The 21,581-nt window shown below is 45.9% G+C and overlaps 1 protein-coding gene across 2 annotated transcripts in view; it reads left to right on the plus strand.

The window, feature by feature from the left end:
- LLGL1 (LLGL scribble cell polarity complex component 1) overlaps positions 1-21,581 on the plus strand; it is a 380,830-nt gene that overhangs the window by 350,321 nt on the left and 8,928 nt on the right. For both annotated transcript variants that reach the window (XM_085628972.1, XM_085628973.1), the window contains exons 20-21: positions 401-495; positions 2,154-2,277. In XM_085628972.1, coding sequence (XP_085485098.1) covers positions 401-495; positions 2,154-2,277 — 219 coding nt within the window. The remainder of the gene's footprint in view (positions 1-400; positions 496-2,153; positions 2,278-21,581) is intronic.

Genomic DNA, 21,581 nt, shown 5'->3' on the forward strand with positions numbered 1-21,581 from the left:
TTAGACTGAACCAGTGGTGAGCTCAGCGTGCTAGCGAGAAACCCTCTGTGTTGACAGTAAGACTAGTTGGCGGCTTCAGCACTTGTTGCTGATATCTGTGAGTCACACATTCAAACACTAATAAGGCCAACTCTATTTTTCATCCTCCTGAAGTCAAATGTTTTAATTGTGTAATAGTATCGTTGATACAATACAGTGCGAAACTACTGAATTAAGTGCGGTGTAACAAGTTTCTATTTATTTTCAATGAAACCAGTTGTAGATTCGCCACATGTTTTCATCACATCTAAGCTGCATCTACTAGACAATTAAACTTGTATAATTTGCATCTGTTTGCAGCACCAACGGCAATGTATTTTTATTGCAGTTTAAAAAAAAAATGATATTCTTTCATTTCCAGCAACAACATGAATGGATCTCCGAAAATGAATCACGCCAACGGGACCCATGTCCTGCAAGGTTCAGAGGCCTACCACTCCATGCTTGATGGATCAGGTGAGGAAGACTTTGAGGCCAAAGACTGGTTGGAGTCTGTGGGTTTCTACAAATACCCTTTTTCCTTCTTTTTTAAGTAGAGGAGATGAGACTAACCAAGTGATTTCTGAACCCGAGAAGATGACCCCATCATGTTGTATGAAACCACCTTATACACTTGTCTTCTGTAGGCGGATCTGATGGGAGCTTGGGGAAGGTTAGGTGTCCTGCTCACTCGGGTGGTTACAAGTGCCTCTTCTCAAATCCCTCCGCCTTAGGGTTTTATTGATTTAATAAAGCACATTGTAAATTTGGATTTCCCCCTTTTGGGATATGCAAGTCTTATATGCAGGTGTTCATCAGCCTAGCTAATCCCATTCCTCTTTACTTTTATGGTTATTGGTGAGATGTTGGTCAGGTTAATGGTTAGTGTTGACGGAAATGTCCATATGGTTTCAGAAAGGACTTTCGGTGTCTTACTCTATTTGGACTGCATCATGTGTTCAGGCCAAAACCCATCAAAGTCTTATTCAAAGTGAAAAGGCCATTTTGTGTAGCTTGACAACTTGTATAAAGTGAGCTGCTTTCTCTGTTGCCTCTGTTTACATCCACACAGGGCTGGCTTTAGCGCTAGTGGCTTCCAGTGCGACATCATTTTTGGCACCTTCTCAGATTCTCTCACTACCAACGGGCAAAGAGGGAAAAAAAATTGACGTTCGTTTCCCCCAACCCCCTCCCCAAGATATCTATTAATTGAGCTTTCGGACCGACTACCTAGACTAGACCAGCCAATGAGATTTCTTTAGGATTTTTGGGGCTCTGGTGCCTCACTGTATAATTGTTATCCCCACCAGAGCTACAAGAGTTATCTTATAAGTCTTGTATTTGAGAGATGTTACTTTTTTGGAACTGATCATTGCGAGCAGGTGTGGTCGCTACTCATGGACCCCAGAGTGGCCTTGGGTACAGTTGCGGGTCACCTGCTGCAGGAAAGGGTGAATCTATTGAAAAGACACAAGGAGTCCAGGATCAACTACTCAAACATAATGGGACATTAGAAACTGCTGGGTCATTGACCCGTGTTCAACATTTTCACCTTTGGGAGTTTGTGGTCCAGTCTGGGGTAAAAACAGAATGGAATTGTTTAGGGGTTTTACCAGTAGGAGTCAGCGATGAGTATGGATGAATGCCAGCTAGCACGTCATTAAAGGCTCAGCAGTAGCTAGGACAATGTTAGGACTGCGATTGTCTTTTAGTACATTGCAGTCCTCTTTTGTCTGGGGTATTCCAGTGCCACAGTCGTCAAATGATCTACTTGGACTATGGCTTTTAAAGCGTCTGTAACTTGATGAAGTATTACTTCACAACACTGCGTCCTGCTTAGAGGACACAACGTTGATGATGTGGTAACTCAGAAGTATTGAAATTAACCGCATCAGGCTTGTCCAAGTGTTAACAGCTTCTGTACAGCTGTGAATAGTTTGCAGTTATAACGTAGATTGGCATATACGACCTTCGTTCTTTCTTAGGAACTGGTATAGTTTACTTTCATGCTTTTAGAAGCTCAATCCACATTTTTATGGCAGGATCCTGGGTGGTGAGGAGAGGGATGCAAATTTGTATCCAAACTGACTTTTTCTGTACTAAAGATTTTTAATGTCGTGCTCTATCTTCTCTAGGAACACCAGTGGAAAGTCCAACAACACTGTCACCGTCCTCGATAGACTCCCCCAATCACAGCATAGACAATGTACATGAAACCTCTGGCGACATCACGGTGGAAGAAGTGAAGGATTTTTTGACGTATGTAATAGTTTATTCAACATTTCTGTTACCTACTGATACAAATTTACTTTACTGGCTTGTATGCAACAGAAGACCACTTGATTGTGTTAGAAAAAGTACATTTCCGAGTGTGTATCTAAATGTACCCTCTAGACCTCTGTCAACAAACCTGTAAATTCTTGTTCAATTAGGCCAATAAATTGTAGCTTACAGGCTACCTTAGGTGCCTTCCTTCGCTCGTGAATATTCATAAACATGCACCATAAGTGAAATATAACCTAGATGCTGGTAGTGGTTTCAAAAATCGTTCCTTTCATAGAGCCTTTTTCCTTGGGCCAAGCCTTCGCCCCCAAACAAGATCAAGTTGTAACCCAATTCAGCAGAGTGTCTTAACTATTTCTCTGCCTCCCCAAGTATGGTAAGTAAAGGAAAGTATCATTCAGTTGAAAATGTTCAGGGCGAGGTTCCCTCATCTTTTTTCGGTCTGCGTGTGACGGACCAGATTGTTATTCCTGTCGCACTGCAGTATTACACAGCTGTCTCCCAGAAATGTCAAGAATAATGAATCCAGCAGCCAGAATGTGCCTTTATCTAAAAAGACTTAATTCACCAGCTACTGCATATTAAAACCTTGGTCCGGCTGTACCTACAGAATTCATCAAACCTCCTTCAAAGTCAACAAGCTGGAGGAAGACCCTCTGGGCGAGCACAAGGCCCTGCGCTTAGAAATGTCTTTTTGGCAGTCACAGGGATAGTAGACTGAAGCCCAGTGCCAGTAGCGGACTGTACGGGCACACCTCCCATGGACTTTTATATTAAGCACCAAAGTCAATACTCCTATTCCGATGGCTCCCAAAGTGGTCATTTCTGAACTTGTTTTCACTCCACAACTTCCTGGTTCAGTACAGATATATTTGGGACGCTGCATAATATCTGAAATGTGAACAAAAGCATGCCTAAACAAGAGGTAAACATACAAGAGGTATCTGTCCCCTGGCCTCTTTAGCTCAGAATCTTGACTGAAGTTAGGTTGACAGGTAGTTGAGGTTGCTTGTCTCGGAAGCTGGAAGAGGTCCCTGCAGGGAGGGGAAATGATACCGCTGGCCGTCATGGCTCTCGTTGCATTCTATGTGACTTAGTTGATCGAGCCACCGTGATGCGTCTCGTGACAGAGGGTCCAAGTTGAAGGTCCGATGATCAAAGTGTAGCGAGTGAGTGTGGGAGCGGTGGCTAGAGTAGTTGTAGATCAGGCTTCCTGCATAAAGGCACTGATGGAAATTGTTTCTGCAAACTGATCCAGATCCCCTTGTTGGAAGATACCAACCACTGGGCTTTGAAGAGGTGGGGAACAATGATAGGTGAGCAACGAGTAGTCGGAAAGCAGTTATAGGAGGGCAGATTTTTTTTTTTTTATTGCCATTATCATGTATCCTACTATATATTATTGGCACATGAATTCATGAAAGTTGTTTTTCTTTTCATGGGGTTCCTATAAAAAAAAAAATCACTAAATGCTGGCCTCCATCTTTCCATCGCGCAAATAATCACGTCTATTGTGCGGCACAGAGTGCACAGATGTCTCCTTTTACAAAAACCTGCTCATCCCCTATATTGACATTATAGGGACAATGTGACTCTGGTTTCCTTTGTCAATGTTAACCTGCAACTTTATTCTCGCTAGTCCCTGCATGCTGATTTCCAATATTTCTTGCACGCTGGAAAAAATGTGGCCACCTATTAGACGATTTGTGCCCTATGTCGGATTGTATCAGTGACTCGACTTATCCATAAAACCATCCACTGCACGGTTAGATGCTGTGGGTCTGCGGACGGGTAACACCGTGAAACTTGAGGGTGGGCACCTCTTCTTTGCTGTTATATACCGTGTGGCACTGGTGACTGTTGTAGGAAACCCAGTTGATGTTTGTCAACCTTGAAAGCCTATCCTTTTTCATTTGTGTCCTAAATGACAACATTCCCCTTTGTTCAGGGTGGTATGCAAGCTAACCCAGTTGGTTGAAATGGTTTTCACTCATTGGCAGCCTTAGAAAAAGCCGTTCCAAGCTCGAGATTCTCGCGAAGGAAGCAGACAAAAAACGTAAATTTTTTTCATCCCTAAATCTTTGTCGGTTGACACAGTTGCATTTGTACCTATTGTCTGCCTGGCGGAGGCGGTTGAGCGGAGTGGCGTGGGGGATGTGTGCTTGAACAGCGTTCATTGTAGGTTTAGCTGTGGCTGTTTTTTTCACTCGCTTATAAATTGGGCTCCCGGTACTCTGGTATTTGATTTTTGTGACATTTGAATCTATTTATCAACACTTATGATTTGATCCTTTTATCTGTTAATCCATATTTATTAAGGGTTTTGTGGAAAGAAAGAAACTGAAGCTGGTATTATTTCCACATGTATTTAACTGATAAATGTGCACTCGGGCTTGAATCCTGGCTGGTTCAGTAATATGAATAGATGCAAAGTATCAGTCCATGCACTCGATACCTGCGCATTTTCGCATCCGCCTCGTGCACATCTGCAGCTGTTTAAGCCTCATTGAAAGCTTTCTCTTTTAACTCCCTTGCCAGTCGGTCAGCGCATCTAATGACCTGCAGTCACGGCTGTCAGGATTCAGAATCACTAAAAACGAATTTGCATTTATTTTTTAAACATGGGTAAAAACGGAAACCGAAATATAGATGGGTTCCTGTAAAGATGGAAAACGGTGTGCCTTTATTTATGAGTTGTCCGTGTTTACTCTCCGCTGCAGCCCCCTGTGCCGGGGTCTTTGCAGGTCTGCGGACCCCGGCCAGCAGCCTGCTCCGTCCCTGGTGCTTCCGGGCACCCCTCGCCTTCAGTGGATTATGCCTCAGAGCGCTGCTGAAATCGGCTTTGTGCCGCTCCCAGCTGTTGTCTGGGGCTCGGGGAGGCAGTGCTGGCCGTGTGCAGGGCCTGCGCTCGATCCAGCCTGGAAGTCCTTCTTTCTCATTGTGGCAGCGGCAGTCTCTGGGAGTCGAATTAGGTCAGAGTCCCAAAGCGCAGTTGTGCATCCCCCTTCCGCTTCGCTGACCAAGCACAGGACGTTCTCTGTGTCCAGCCCAAGAGGTGTCCTGCATAGAGAGGTCTTTACTTATAGAAAATGCGACACACACAATTTTCTTTTTTGTTTCATGCAATTTTAGTTTCAATTTGTTTCGGGGTTTTCTGCCTTCATTGATTGGTCAGCTGTTTTTGTCTGGATGAATCCTCGTGGACTAGGGGAAAGCGTGTGTCCTGTGGGGCTCTCCAACAGCAGATATTTACTGAGAGACAAAACCGATAAACTATTTCTAAGACACCTTGTGGTGCACCACTGTGGACCAGGTCAGTGAATTCAGTGCATTTGGGCAGAGACCATAAACCCCAACAAACAGTGGGTCATACATATTCAATGTGCGTGATTCATGGAGGGAGACAAGCAGAACATATGCAGTTATGGATTAACCCAGCATGTAACATACAAAAGTTGTCACCAATTAAAGTCGAGACTAAGGTTGGAATAGAATTATTTTCATGAACCGGTATTTTCTTTTTGTTTTTAGGTTGGAGCCTTCGAGACCGCGCATGTGCGATAATTTGTTGTATTCCAGGCATATAGATTGGCTTAGAGCCCACCCACTGCTTACCACTGGCTGGTTTTCCTGGTCCCTCATTTGCCTGCTCCTTATTCGAGCCCCAGCTTGTCAAACCTGTGTCCGTCCCTCCCATGGAGAACTGTCTCTTTACACTCTCAGTGAATGCTTGTTTCCTTAGGCCATCAGAACAGAAGCTGGCCTCACTTGGAAAGGGAAAATTCTCCTTCATCGTTGGATAGTTGCCCCACCTTCACTGTGATTTTTGTTGGTTGTTCTTGGCTTCAGTCCAATTGAAGGCTGTTTGTGGCCCATCGACTCCTATCTGATGCCAGTGACCATGTTGATTTGGACTCGAATGTCCTACCTAGAGCGGAATCTGCTGAGCCCGAGCACTTGTAAGGGTTTGGTGCTGTCCCGACAAACTATTCACCTTCTTTGAAGATAATCTAGGATAGGGCACACCGTTGGACCCCCAAACTTAAGTTTCCTAGATTAAAAGACAGGTGATCCGCCCTTGATTCAGTTCCATGCTTGCGACTCTTAACTGGTTCTGCCTTCTTCCGCCTTCCCTCTGCTAGGCCTTCATCAAGTCACCAGCATGATTGACACCCCGCCATCTGCGTCCAGTCTCCCATTTCCGGCATGTTGTTGAAATCTCTATGCCTTCTCCGTTTGCTCTCTATTTATATTCAGTGTGTCTCATGTGGTGTTCAGTTTAAGGAATGAAAATTAAACCAAGTTTTTTAAGTTGGTCAGTGACTGAGGCCCCACCACATTTAGTACAGACAGGGTCGGACTGGCCTTTCGGGCCGTCGGGCAGTGCCAGAAGGGCTGGTCTGACATGTCGGTGTGCGGGCTGGTTTTTCGGCTGTTTCTGGGGGTTTTTATCGTCTAGGCCTAGTGAGCTGTTATTTACCACAAACACTTCCTGCAGCAAGCATAAATGCATGCACTCTCCCATACCTGGCAAAACACTATACACGCACGTTTACAAGTTCCAAACTGCCCTGGTTTGCAAATGTAATCCAGTTTTTAGCTATCTGTTTTGCTAATGGGGTCCACTTATATTTTGAAGCCTAGGCCTATATGTTTTTTTTTGTCCGCTACAGACTGCTAACCTAAAAATACGGAGGGATTAAGTGTCTCCCGGTGTAATGTTATCTCTCCTGTATGTTCAGTGCACCCTGTGAGATAATTTACATGGTTACTTTTGGAGAAGTCAAAACCAGCCTTCACCCTTTTTTACGTTCTCCTAATTTCGTCAGCTAAGGGGAAAGAGTTGTACAAATTGGGTCAGGTGGAGGAGCGGGAATTGAACCCATATCTGGCTTGCAACTGACAGTTTGGCACTGCACCAGGCCTTTTTCCGGACACCTTTGTGCTAGGGGTGATTGACAGCCGTTATGAGATTACTGTTTTCAAAGAAAATGTATGCATCCCCTCCGACCCTGGTTCATTAAAATTGCTCTGCACTAGAAACACAAAAACAGCATGTTTTCACGCTGTTTATGCAACGGCGTCCTACATTTCACTTTGGTGGGTGTGTGACGAGTTCGTACCCTATCCTAATTGTCAAATACTGTGGGTAGAACTTTCCAAGGATTGCAGCGCCACCGTGTGGCCATTATAGAACCTGCGCCTTAGCACTTATAAAAAGTTCGAAAACGGGTAACACACCTCTCACACCCTCCAATGTGTGATCTCTCGCAAATAACTAGATTAATGAACGCGCTGCCGCGAGGAGTATATTCTGTTGCACAATCCAGTAGTATTGAGAGAGGATGTGATCTATTTCACTAAAACTGGATTATAATTCAACCGATTACTTCCATTGATTGGTCTCTCCTGGATTAGATATGCAGGATACGCAGTTCTTCCATGCAGCAGGAGCACGTGCCCACAGTTTAGTGACTGAACCTGTGGCCTGCAGGATGCACATTGTTCTGCTTGTAAACCCACGGCACGGCCACTGCAGCTATCCATCCCAACCAGATTAAGCATTGAACTGTACAGGCGGTACATTATTAATACATTTTAACCTGCAATGTACAGAGGCATTTTATCCAGCAGTGTCCTTCATATCTTTCGCTCCTTCCCCGCCACCCATTTTAAGCTCTCATTCCTTTTAGTCTGTATTTACTCCTTCCTTTCTCTTTCCCTTGCTTTTGTGTATTTGATTTTGTCCATTAATTTCTTTTTAAACGATTTACTGTTTCTCTTGTATAAACATCCCTCCTTGCTTTTCCTCAACTTGAATCTCTCCACCTGCATGCGTTTACTTTGCGCTTTCTTTATTCTGCATATTCTCACAGTTGTCATTTTCTCTTCCGATGTTCTCTCTCTCCTTTTTTGTCCTTTACTGAGAAAATGAGTGTGCGCTGGTTTGGAAAACTTTCCTGAAAATCAAACCGAGGATGGGGATTTGTTTTCTTTAGGAATTTTGTCTATGCTTTTGTATGTATACGAAAGTGAAGTGTAAGAATCCGTCCCCAGTGGAGACAATAATTATGTAATCGAGGCGGACATTACGTTTTTTCGACTAATCTCCGCTTCAGTCTAATGGCGCTCTCCTCTCCTTGTTCAATCTACAGTATCCGCTAGAGACTGTTAGGAAACTTTGCTCAGAAAGATAAAGCAGTAGTGGCCAAACTAGATTTCTGCAACTTGCTTATGACGGGGGTAGCCAAAGCGAATATGACCAATAAAGCTTGGCAGATTGTAAGAGTGGTGACCAGCCTACAGAAAGAGGGGCACAGCCCTTAACGCTTAAAACAATTCCACCAGAAATTATACTTCCAATTAAGAGCGGAGTGAAATGTAAGGTCCTATCGATCAGCAGAATTTTTTTATTTTTTATTAATCAGTTCAACAAAATAATTGAAGCTGCAGCTGTCTGACCGGAAAGAGAGATCCAGTAAGAAAGGCCTCTTTTTAATACCAAAAGTAAAGAGTATGGGGCCAGAAGAGCACTCCTTTCCAAGTATGCTCTATGTGGCTTGATTTACCGCTGCGTGTGAGGTTGGTGGAATCATGTGTCACTAAGAAAAAGATTTTAAAAGCTTCTTTTAATGTCTGATCAGCCAGGGTCATTTGCTGCCCTGTGATGCCTGTCCGGTTTGCAGTTCTCCAAAAATTTACAAGTATTTCAATGTTTTCTAGCACTTTCTTTTTTTTTTCTTTTCTTGCTTGCTCTTTTTCTTCACTCCCTCTGTTCCATTCTTGCTTTGTGCTGTTCTGCCGTCATGTTCTCATTTATTTTATCCGCTTCTTTCTTGTCTCCTTTCTTCCATGCATGAGCACTGCTGAAGAGATGAGTGCAACTGAGCATGTGATCGCAGAAGCGCTTTAGAGACCCATTTATGAGCAAAGCGCTAAGGACTTGCATACTTTAGAGGCTGTGCGGCATGTTCTGGGGACCAGGAACTGCAGAAGCACTTGAGAGGCCTGTTCAAGCAAAGCTCCGTAGACGTCTGTGTTGTATAGTAGTTATGGGGATACAGGACTGAATAGTAAAGCACTAGACTGCATAGGCAAACGAAGGGCGCAGTTCATTCTGTTACCACAGGTTGTTATTTATTCACAACTTAAGCAGTAAGTGGCCCAGAAATGGGTGCGTTTGCTCACCTTTTAGTAACGCAGGGTTTGGTTGGGGGCAGGCAGGCGGGTGGGCGTACCTGCTTCAGACACGGGAGGAGTGGCTTGCCCACTCGGATTGTGCTGACTGTTTAGTCGGCCCCAGGGCCGACCAAACCAGTCATACGCACTCTGCATTTTCTCTATTTAGACTGCATGCAGCCTACATAGAGAAAATGGCCTCCCCATAGAAGCCCGTGGGGTCGGCGTCCTAGCCAATCAGAACGCTGCCATTGCAGCGTTGTGATTGGATGAGGGGATGGGAGGGAGGCTGCCTCCTATCTGTATGGAGAGGAGAGAGGAGACACGATGCAACGCGGGACCGGAGGAGATGGTAAGTTACATTTTTTTAAATTAAATAAACCCCTTCCCCCCCCCCCCCTGCCCTCGCGATACCCCATGCCTCCCCACCCGCGAATCATGCCAGCCGCGACTGAGGTAAGAGGCCCTCCTAGGTTTAGGGGGTGCGCATAAAATCAGACTGCGCCTTTTCCTACAAGGTTCTGCTGCAAGTTTAGCCCACGTGCCCTTATGGTGCCAGAGCTAGCTCATGACTGCCTGTGGACTTCAGACACCTGTCGGCAGTGTGCTTTACTAATAGCTTTTGCACACTCACCTTTCTGACCAGTAGTCCTATATAGAATCCTTCCATTTAACTCTGAAAGACCCTGGCAGAGAAAACATGAGCTACTCATTTTTAAGGGCACTGTGCTATTTATTTACTCTGAATTCCTTTTTATTGTAGAAAAAACACACAGGCTTCCAATACTTAGTTGATTACATTGTATATTCCTGGAAGCTTGGAAGCGGTGTTCCTGGGGTGGGCCTCGGGCTACTAAAATTACTTTGCAAGTTACTATGGGTTTAGCAGGACATCTGCTTCACACAGCCCTCTACAAACCTGCCGTGACGTTTCTTATCGAAAGTACAATAAAGCAGCCACAATTGGATAAATGCTGGCGCTGGCAAGGAAGGAGACCTACTTGCTTTGAAATTAGTTAATTATGCCATTGCTTTCATTTGAGTAGGACCTTTTTTGACGTTTTTCCTTTGGGTGCCTGTGCACACTGCCTTTTTGTGTGCCTTATTGCAGGCACACAAGCACTCAAACCAGGAGGGAAACCTCGTTTGGTACACACAATAAAAGGTCCTTTGTCAATAGGAATTTTGAGTGGAAAGCCTTGAATAAGGTATGCCTTGAGGCGGTGGTTCCTTAGCTATGTGTAGTCTCTGACCACCTCAGGTTAGAGTTAAGCTCGATTTGTCATATTTGTTTGCCTCACTCTATTTTGCTGAGGTTGCCCTGTGCCCTTAAAAAGGGGTACCAGTGTGATCCTAGGGTCGTACTGGGGCTTTAAGTTTTTCTAGTTTTACACCTGTTCCTCTTGACGGCCTTTGAGTTCATATGGTCGAGAGCAATTGTGAATGAGTAACTTGTGTTTGAAGGTAGCAGGATTAATAAGAGGAAACATAGCCTAGCCTTAATGCCTCTGTTTATTTTTGAAGACAATCGATTGTGTTGCATGTGTCAGTGGGTAATGTTTGAGAGAGCATTACGAGCAACAATATGCAGAAGGAAGCTCATTATAAAAGGAGATTAGACTAAGCAGCTAGAAGTTGTGGAACCTCGGAATCCAGGTTCGAATCCCAGCCTTGACGAACATTATGTGATTCTGGGCAAATCACTTAATCTCTCTGTGGCACAACAAACTCTTGCAAAATTCCCCTCATGGAGGCGCACAGTGATATTGGGCAAACTGCAGGGAATGACCAATCCCATAAGTATCGCCCATAATCTCTCCCTGGGGACCAGGTCAAATGCGGCTCAGAGATTAATGACCGCAGCGAAAAGTGCTCCCCTCACCAATTGCTACAGACTTCCGTTTAGCCACCAGGATGCAAAAAACCTGGTCAGTGGTCGTAGTTTTAGATGTAAAACTTGCCTGGAAGTGCAAAAGAATGATTTTCATCAATCCATTCCAAAACCTGCTTACAAAAGACCTTAACTAGGAAACAATGGCTCCTGCGAAATAATAAACAACTGTATGGTAGAGAAAAGCACAATTTGTTTACTAAGGCGAATCATCATTCAACACCTATAACCAAAAAGTGCCATGAATTGTATTGTTTTATTCCTTATGGTCGCCTTTCTTGTTTGATAATTGAAACCTTGTACACATGTCACATGTTGTGTCACTTTTAGCTTAGGTTTAATCATTTTTTTCACTGGAACACCTTTTATGACTGTTATTTCCTTGACTGTACTAATTTCCATTGTGTATTTTTACACTGCTTATGTGTTGCTTATCATAAATACAAATAACATTATTATATATTAACTCTTCGATGTGTATAGACAATTTTCTTTCTGACTCCATTTCAAACCCTATATACTGCCATTGTGCTTTTCTCTGCCATACAGTTGTTTATTATTTCGCAGGAGCCATTGTTTCCTAGTTAAATTTGCTACCCAGGCTCCGTGTCAGTAGGGTTCCCTTGTGTCTTTGTTCCACTACAAAAGACCTTCTGCAGGTTATCTAGTAGACTAATTGGATGATAATTAGACCAGATATTAGGGCTCTATTTTTTAAAAACTGGAACAATCTCCGCCCGTTTCCATATGGCAGGGGTCACTGCGTCAGCCAAGATCGCACTGGAAATGGTATTATTGTAAGGCACCCATATGCTTGGATCAGATTTGAAGAGATCGGGTGGGATCTTAGCCAGTCCTGGGGCCTTACCATGCTTCTGTTTCAAGATCACGACTGCTGTCTTAGCTAGGGAAACAGGTGGAGATGGTGACTCAAGGGTGCAGTTAACGCCTTCCTCACCACTACTGTGTTCCGGATCAGGTTGTCGTGGATAGGAGTATAGGTCCCAAAATGGGCAACCTCCCTCACATGGGAGGCTAGACATCTCCGCTGGCTTGACTAGATTCCCACCATTCAGGCTCACTATATGCCAAAATGTATTCTGGTCTTTGTCGATAGTAGATTCTAAGAGTCTGGCCCAATTGTTACCCTCCCAGTTATTCTTCTTTAGTCTTATCTCAGCCCGATATTTGGTTCTACGCCCTCCTAATGTTGTGCCTTGCAGCGTCTTTTTTTTGTGTGCTTGGCGAAGGTTGTTCTTTGCCTATCTGCACAGATATGAAAACCACTCATTCGATTTGCCCTGCTTAGAGACCTGCTCAGAATTCTTGACAAAAGCTACATCCCGACAAAGAGGCTAGCGTGCTCATCTACAATCACATAATTATTCCCCCAATTGGCAGACATCACTGCCATATGTGAATGGACAGCAGCATAAATGTCTGAGACCACCTCGGGAGAGAGCGTGCAGTTTATCACTTCACATTCCTACAGTTGTCGGTTCCCTCCAATAATTGTCCCTGGAGCTGGCAAGATCGCAGTGAGTCGTGGGAACAAGTCCTTCCAAATTAAAACTAGGAGATTATGGTCACTCTCCTCCATTTCCATCACTCATTTCCAGCATCAATCACCATATCCTGATATCCCAAATAACATAATCGATATGACTATAATATGCCCCTTTTTGAAAAGTGGGTGCAGGTGTAGAATCAGACGGTGAGCAGCTATTACAGGCCTGCAAACTATAGGTGAGGTAAAGGTCTGCTGTTTGAAAGACGACTTCTCACTGAAGATGTTAATTCAAGGATTCCTCACAGTTCAACTTCGTCATGAAACAGGTCCTGAACAATACAATTCAGTTCATCATTCAAGTTGAGGTCGCCTGCTACAATGATCTGGCGAGAACTAGAGTATATAGCTAAAATCTCGTCAAATTAATCTATAGATGCCGATTTCTTTTGGATGCCATACCTGGTTTGTATGGATTAATCAATAGGAGGGGGGGGGGTCCTTAGTGACGGTAATAATTAACCCCTGAATGTCCGGCAACACATTAGGAAGCTCCAGTATGTAGGAAGGCAACAGTGTTCAACCAAATGATCAAGCCACTCGAATGGCGACCAGCTGGGGACCTAATAGCAGGAACACAATAGCTCTTAAAACCACTTCTGAAAAGGTTTTCAGTCGTCCAAGCCCCTTAAGAGGCAAATCTCATGTCAGTCAATAAATTGATTCCACTCCGGGTCTCCTAATTTCAAATTTATCTTGGCAATGCGCCAACTAAGGACAGCTGTAGAATTTGATAGCAAAGACAGAAGAGTAAACACGAGTATATGTGAGCCTTTGAACAACTGACAAGGTCTCCGCATGCTCGACAGGGGTGCTCGAGGCGCATCAGCATAAGTCCTAATTGAGGAATCCAGCGACGGTCTAGGAGACGGCTGTCTGAGCTGCAACAAAAGGCAGAAAGGCTTTGCTTATGTTTAACTCAGGTGAGCCAGTCCTCGAAATACAACAATCCAAAGTAAAAAGATATCGGGGTCTATGTACTACAGTCAGACCCAAGTCAGTCAACTTCAGAAATGTTAGAAGGCGCCAGGTAGCGACTGGCAATTGTTATTTGAAAAAGGCAACTTGGATTGGCATGCAGGAATCACAGAAGCTGGCTACTGGTTACGATAAAACTAGCCCAATGGAAGAGGGGTAATAGTTGTGTGGGATCCTCGGAAAGGCAGACGATCAAACAACAATTTCCGCACTGCAGCAGGATACCTAAAATGTTTTAACTGAGCTAATGATTCAACACTGTTTGGTGCCAAACAAGGGACATTTGACAATGCTGCCACATAAGGGAAAGCCTCAGGTGGAAGAATAATCATAGGGGTATGTAATCCTGGAGACAATGGACACCCAATCAGGAGGGATGGAACTATCCAAGATCTTTGTCTTCTGGCTGCCTTCGCTGCTGTACAATTTGGAATTGATCCAATATTGTTGTCAACATTGACAAAACAACCCGTGGGGAAAGTCTTCCCAGGTCAGATGTAGCAGTCTGTAGGCGTTACAAATCTGGAGCCCCCTTACCAAATGCAGTGTGAAAGTTCTGCCTCAGTTACCCTCAGTCTGTCGTAAATTGGCTCCAATTTGGCCTATTTAGTGACCAAGACCTCCCTGAGGCAGAAGAGACAGGAGCTTCTGTCTCTTCTGCTGCACTAGCCGATGGGCAGTCTACAAACTGTCTTCTACTGGCTCTGAGGGGAAGGAGATCAAAGGAACAACTTTGAAGTCGATGCCAGTGAGGCTGAATTTGAATTCCACTCCCATGGGTGGCCATGAGTACTATCCCTTTGCACAGCGCTATCAAGAAAACACACACATACACAAATGCAGTAGTGTCTAGACAGAGCACCACTCCCAAGGGATCAGGGCATTCAGCCCTGAACACTCGCGGTAAAAGCCATTGGCGTCTTGTGTGCTGCCGCCCTTGTGGTCTGAAAGACAGAGACAATGCCTCACAGTCAGGAAGGCCACTGAGGAAGAGGCCGAAGATCACACCTTGATGCCTAAAAAATACTAACAACCACCCTAATTCAGTGTTGAAGTCCGTGCCGAAACAGTAATCAAAACCTACCACTCAACCTTCAGTGCCGAGTTGAGACATTTCCAAGCTGCCTTTCCTCAAGATTGACAGAGGAACTGGATGCAAGGCAGAAGTTTCTTTTAACACATCCAAACACCAGAACTATTTCTGCAAACCCCAGAGCAATATCTGCAGGACCCTGCTGCCCATAGCTAAAAAGAAAAGACTCGTATTTGAAGAACAAATGGACTTGGAAAGACCCCAGTGCTGAAAAAGCATAAGGACAGGACCTACGCCATTGCCCTTTCCATCAACTTCCACCGCCTTCTCGGACTCTACCTTCTCCTCCTTCACACTCAGCCTCCACTTCAACACTCTCCATACACTACAGAACAGTCAGCCCACTCTTACTCAGATACCAATATCAATTATGGGGCGGGAAACTGATACGACAAGTCTGAGTGGGGTGGAGGAGCAGGGGATGATCCCTGGGACAGTGGTCGGCCCTTCAGATGACCTAGCCCTTGAGCCTTACTCAGACAAGCAGGCTTCCAAACACCCAACAATGCTGCCACTTGTCATGCAGTGATTCAGAGGGTGGCTCGTTAGCATAAGAAGGAAATGCACACTATAGATAAGGAGCATGACTTCTTAGTGGAAACTCTTGTATGAACAAAGCATGCAGTCCAGTTCCTGCCAATGCCGGAGGGGGTGATTAAGACAGTCCCTCAATCAATCAATCCACTTGGCAAGGTCACCCCTGGGGATATCTAGGTGCTGGGATGAGAGTTATCTGTTGCAAAAGCCAGGCCTTGAGGAAATGGCAGGAAGAGGGAAGAAACTAGCAGAAAAAAGGCTAAACAGAGGGCAGGAAAAGGAGCGAGCAGAAAAGGCACAACAGGGCAAAAAAACTGAAAAAAAGGCAAAGCAGAGGGCAGAAAAGCCAAAACAGAGCCGAAGATGGCAAAACGGAGGCCAGAAAAATTAGGAGAAAAGGCAAAACAGAGGGCAGACAAATGAGCAGAAAAGGAAAAACAGAGCACGAAATGAGCAGAGGAGGCACAAACTGAGGTCATCTGGTAGACAGACAGCAGATGGTAGCAGACTGCAGGCAAGCTGGACAGGAGAACTGTCGCAGGGGGAGCTGGTATGAGGACCTGAGAACTTTAAAGGCCCAGTGAGGGCTAAGGTACTCGCGCCTAGAGTCTAGGTAGTGTAAGGCATTCTTCCAATGACCTACTGTACATCAGAGGGCAAGTTCCATATGACTCTCTAGTTGTGCACATGGCACGCTAGAGGGCATCGTCCAGGCAACTGGGGAAGACCCACCCTCGGATAAAGAAAGCAAGCATTTGGACACTGCAGGGAAATTGGTTGAGGTGAGGGCAACTACCCAGTGACGAACAGCCAACTTGGTAGGTTTGCTCTCCCGATACAACCAATATCATGTGAGAACATTGTGACCATCATACAGCACCTCCTGGTAGGCCTATAAGAAAGGTGGTGAAGTCATGGCAGCTTTTTCACCAGCGTAGACACTGAGGCAGACATTGAAACAGAAGAGCCTCAGCCTGCTAAACGTTTGCCGACGATCAGGGAGAACTGTCACCCCTTCTACTCTTCAAATGGAGGCACTAGGCTCAAGCTCCTGTGCTGCATCTGAAGCCTCCTATGCACCACTACCGCCCGGCCGACAGTAATTTAGTGCTGGATTCGATGCTCGTTACACACTGTGTGCCGGAGTTGTGCTTGAAGCCTTGAGTATCTACATCGACCACTGCTTCGGCGCTGGATCCAGACGCAGGCTCACCCTCCCTTTGATTCGAAACAGGTGGACCCGAAGCATTTGGAACAGACATGCCGCACAGAAGCATTCAGGGCCGAAGAACATTAACCCAAAGCATTCATAGCCGAGGCTTTGTCATGATCGAGATTTGTGCTCTCTGGGCATAGACCGTCTTCGGTTCCCTCCAGACTGGCTTCTACTGCTGCATTCTGTGCTGCCTCTGAGGACTTCGACCAACTAACCCTCCAGCAGCTACAGGAACATCTCACCGCTAAGCAACAGCAAATCCACATCCCGCCGGGCATTGGTCGGATCCTAACTAAGCCTCCACTGCTGCTGAAAGACTGTTCCTCATAAGAGGAAATTGACTTGAAGAGGCCCTCGACCCTCCTGTGTCTCCCACTCCTAAAAGGCATGACAGGGCATGACATTGCCGCCTGCTCAGCCTTCTCCTCCATTCTCCCCTCCTCCCCTTGCATGTGGATTCTCCACAGTAGTCACCACAGGGTTTCTCACACTCAGGAGAGGTCGGGTGGGGGCATTCCAATGCTACCCTAGGACCCTTATGATCCTCCTCATTGCCCCAGGGCCCATTTTTTTTATTCATTTTTATTTTATTATTATTATTTTTTTATTCAAGCAACTTGTAAAGCACGCAAATGCCCTTGGGTGTCTCGCCGCTGTGGACTCAGAAGGAAAGGAAAGGCCATGGAGCGGGTGACTTATTGGTTGAAGAGCCAGGTTTTTACTGGTTTCCTGAAGGCTAGCAGGGTAGGACTAGTCTTAATATGAAGGGGAAGCGTGTTCCACAATCTGGCAGTGGCGACTGTGAATCTTCTATCGCCCTATGAGGCTTTCTAGGTTCGAGGGACAGTCAGAAGGTTGGCTGCTGATGAGCGCAAGGGTCTACTGGGCGTGTATGAGCCGAGAGCTTTCTTCAGAAACTCAGGTCCTGTGTTGTCGCTTGCCTTGTATGCGATGCAGAACACCTTGAATTTGGTTCTGCTTCTTATGGGCAGCCAGTGGAGCTGTCGCACCACCTTGGATATTGGCTTGAACTTAGGGGTGCGTGACAGAATCCTGGCGGCTGCGTTCTGCACCAGTTGTAGCTTACCTTAGGACCTTTTCCTGGGCATTGATTAGGAGACCGTTACAGTAGTCAACTTTCGACATTACCAGTGTGCTGATAAGAGTTCTGCCAGCGCTGATTGGGAGAAACAGTAGAATTTTTTTTATCATCCTGAAGACGTAGACGGATGAGGAGACCACTGCGTTGGCGTGTTGTGAAAGACCGCTTGTCGTCAAACATAACACCCTGGTTTCTGACCTTTCTGGCCTAGACCTCTGGGATGATTGTCGCAGAACCCCCAGTGGACACAGACCCACACCCAGACCTATATCCTACAAAGCCTTCACCCCTCAGAAGACTTCACCTTTTATCATGAGGTCCTTCCAGGGGCAACTACTTTCCACAATGTGGAGATGCATGCTCAAAGGGGTTCTCAAGCCAGCAACTGACATATTTAAGGAGAAAGTTAAAAGCGATAAGAAGTTTAAGGCCTCTCCTAATGACCCGCCATACATCCAAGGCCAGTTAACTCCTGTCTCTCTAGTTGTGTATACAGCTAGAAAACATGGCAACAACACGAAAGGCACAAGTGATGCTCCCCCCACCAGACCGGGAGAACAAACTTTATGCAGGGGGCAAAAAGTTAGCAGCATAATCTGCTACGCATTGACTTACTATCCCGGTACGACTAAGCCAGTTGGGATCAGATGACCGGCCTCGTCCAACATCTCCCAGAGCAGTACCGCTAGAAGGGAGAAACATTAGTCATGGAGGGAAAAATTATCTCCAACACCAACCGTTGTGCGCTAGATGCCGTTGACACAGCCGCTCGCGGCGGCATTAACACCAACATCCTCTAGTATCACCATGCCCGGCTGCGCGTCTCTGGTTTTAAACCCGAGGTCCAGCAGCACCTCTTAAATGTATCCTTTGATGGCCAGCATCTCTTCGGCCCTCAGGTCGACAAGATGCTAGAAAAAGTCAAGAAAGACGCTTAGGCGGCCAAAGCAATGGGTGCCCTACAGACCCCCACTCCCAGTGACTCCCTTCAACGCTCCCAATACCGTGGAGCAGCAAAAGCTCCCACCCAGGAAACTTCTTCCACCTTCATAAGGCCCACGCAGCAATAGCCTTCCCAGGGCTACGGCTAGAACGGCGACAGGAGCAAAATGGCACGGGTAGAGGAAATGGCGCAGAATCAAAAGGGGCTGCCCCTCCAAAACAGTGATGCTCTACAACCCCCATTTTTTAAACCAATTCCCCATCCCCTCCTCGGACCACAACACCTGTTGTGAGAAGGTTGCAGGGGTTTCTGTCCTGTTGGTCAGAAATCACCTCTGACCGTTGGGTTCTCGACATTATACAGGAGGGTTACTCTCTAGAATTCACTCACACCACCAAATATTCCTCCCCCTCAACACAGGCGGAGATACAGGCTCTTTTTGCCAAGGGAGCCATATAGCCGGTTCCGCAACAATACTGCTGAGAAAGGTTCTATTCTCTGTGCTTTCTTCTCCCCAAGAAGGATACCTCCCTTGGACCCATTTTCGATCTCATGCCCCTCAATAAATGCATTCGGTTGTAGAGTCACCACGTGGAAGTGTTCCAAGACGTCCTACCACTACTCCATCAATTCAAATTCATGACTGCCCTCTGAAGGACTTCTACATACCCAGCACATCAAAGATACCGGAGGTTTGTGGTGAGTGAACAACATTACCAATTCAAAGTGCTTCCTTTCGAGGTTACCACAGCCCCATGGATCTTTACCAAATGTCTGGCCGTGGTAGCATCTCATCTTAGGAGGAGGGGCATCCACATGTTTCCTTACCTGGACGACTGGCTGATCAAGAATGCCACACACAAACTATGCTTAGTGCACACCCAGACCACCATCTAGACCTTACACAGTGTAGGTTTCATCATCCATCTATCCAAATCCCATCTCCAACCCCTTCAAGTGCAGCCCTTTCTCGGGCCACCCTAGACTCTTGGGAGAGGAAGGCGTTCCCCAGTCCTGCATGAGTGGAAGCCTTCCAAAACATGCTGCCTCTTTTTCAGCCAGATTGTCAAGTGACATAACTAATGGCCTATTGCAGGAGTGCTTAGAAGCACAGTGGTCTCAAGTGGAGTGTCATCTAGGGATCTAGTGTTCGTTTCGGGCTGCAACATCGCACTCTGCGGTGGTGGAACACAAACAATCTGTTGCAGGGGCAGCCCTTCCTCGACCCTGTTCTGCAGGAGACCATCACTACAGATGCCTCACTCACCGGCCGGGGGAGGGGCGGTATCTCCATCACCTCACCATTCAGGGAGAGTGGGCGTCTGCCCAGCAATCCCTCTACATCAACCACCTGGAGCTGCTGATTATATAGCTTGAACTCCAGGCATTTCATGCTCTCATACAGAACAAGACAGTCCTGATACGCACAGACAACACAACTGCCATGTTTTACTTACAAAAACAAGGTGGCACACACTCAGTACAAATGTCCAGTGTAACCTAGAGCATCTGGCAGTGGGCAATACATCACATTCCTGGGGTGGACAACTATCTAGCAGACCTGCTAAGCAAAACGCATCAGCAAGTCCATGATTGGGAACTCTACCCCCAGGTCCTAGTCCCTTACATCCAGCACAAATAGACCGTTTCGCCACTGCAGAAAATTCAAAATGCCCAACTTCATTGGCGGGCTATCACACCCACAGTCCATGGGCAGTGCACTATAGATGAACTGATCAGGAATATTTGCTTACGCTTTTCTGCCTCTCCCACTCCTACCATTTGTGGTACGGAGGCTGAGACAGACATCTCTCACTCTCGTTTTAGTGGCACCAACCTTGGCACGCCAGCCATGGTACACCACATTGCTAGAATGTGCTTTTGTTCTGCTCGAGAAGCTCCTTAACGGGCCAGACCTTCTCACACAACACCACAGCACTCTCCAAAATCCTAGTCCTCAGCAGCTCAACCTGGCGATCTGGCTCCTGAGGTCTTAGTTTGGTTATCTTAACCTTTCAGAGGAGTGTATCTCTGTTCTCAAAGAGGCACCCAGGGTCGACTACGCAACTAAATGGAAACATTTTGTGAACTACTGTCTCCCCAAACATCAATTCTCTTTTGCAGAATTGGTACAGGACATTGTCTGTTACCTACGCCACCTGAAGAAGTAGGCCCTTGCCTACACTTCCATTAGGTTACATCTAGTTCCCTACCTGCAGAATAGGCAACCTACTACTTTGCTCAGAATACCAGGTATTAATGTCTTTATGGAAGGCCTCAAAAGGGTTAACCCACCTCAAATGACTCCTGCGTAGAACCTTAACGTAGTCCTTACAGGACTCATGGCCCTGTTTTTTTTAACCCCTTCACTCTTGCCCATTACACTTTCTCTCCTGGAAGGTGGCTTTCTTTGTAGCCATCAATTCCCTCAAGTGGGTTAGCAAAATAAACTCTTACCATAGAAGAGCCCTTCTTTCTGGTCCATCATGATAGGGTTGTCCTCCGGACCAATCCGAGATTCCTCCCTAAGGTAGTCTTGAGTTTTTACATTAACCAAATATTATAGCTCCCAGTCTTTTTTACTGTACCCAGAGATTGTAGCGGAATGCGCTCTACATCCTCAAGTTGTCACGAGAGCGCTAATTTACTACATTGACAGAAACAAAATCTTTTTGTAAACACTACAGCTTTTCATATCATACTCCAAACTACACAAGGGGCGTGCCATTTCCAAGGTTGGTGTTGGTTAGTCAAATGCATTCAAACTTATTACG

This window comes from Triturus cristatus, chromosome 10, assembly GCF_964204655.1.
Source record: "Triturus cristatus chromosome 10, aTriCri1.1, whole genome shotgun sequence".
Taxonomy (NCBI): domain Eukaryota; kingdom Metazoa; phylum Chordata; class Amphibia; order Caudata; family Salamandridae; genus Triturus; species Triturus cristatus.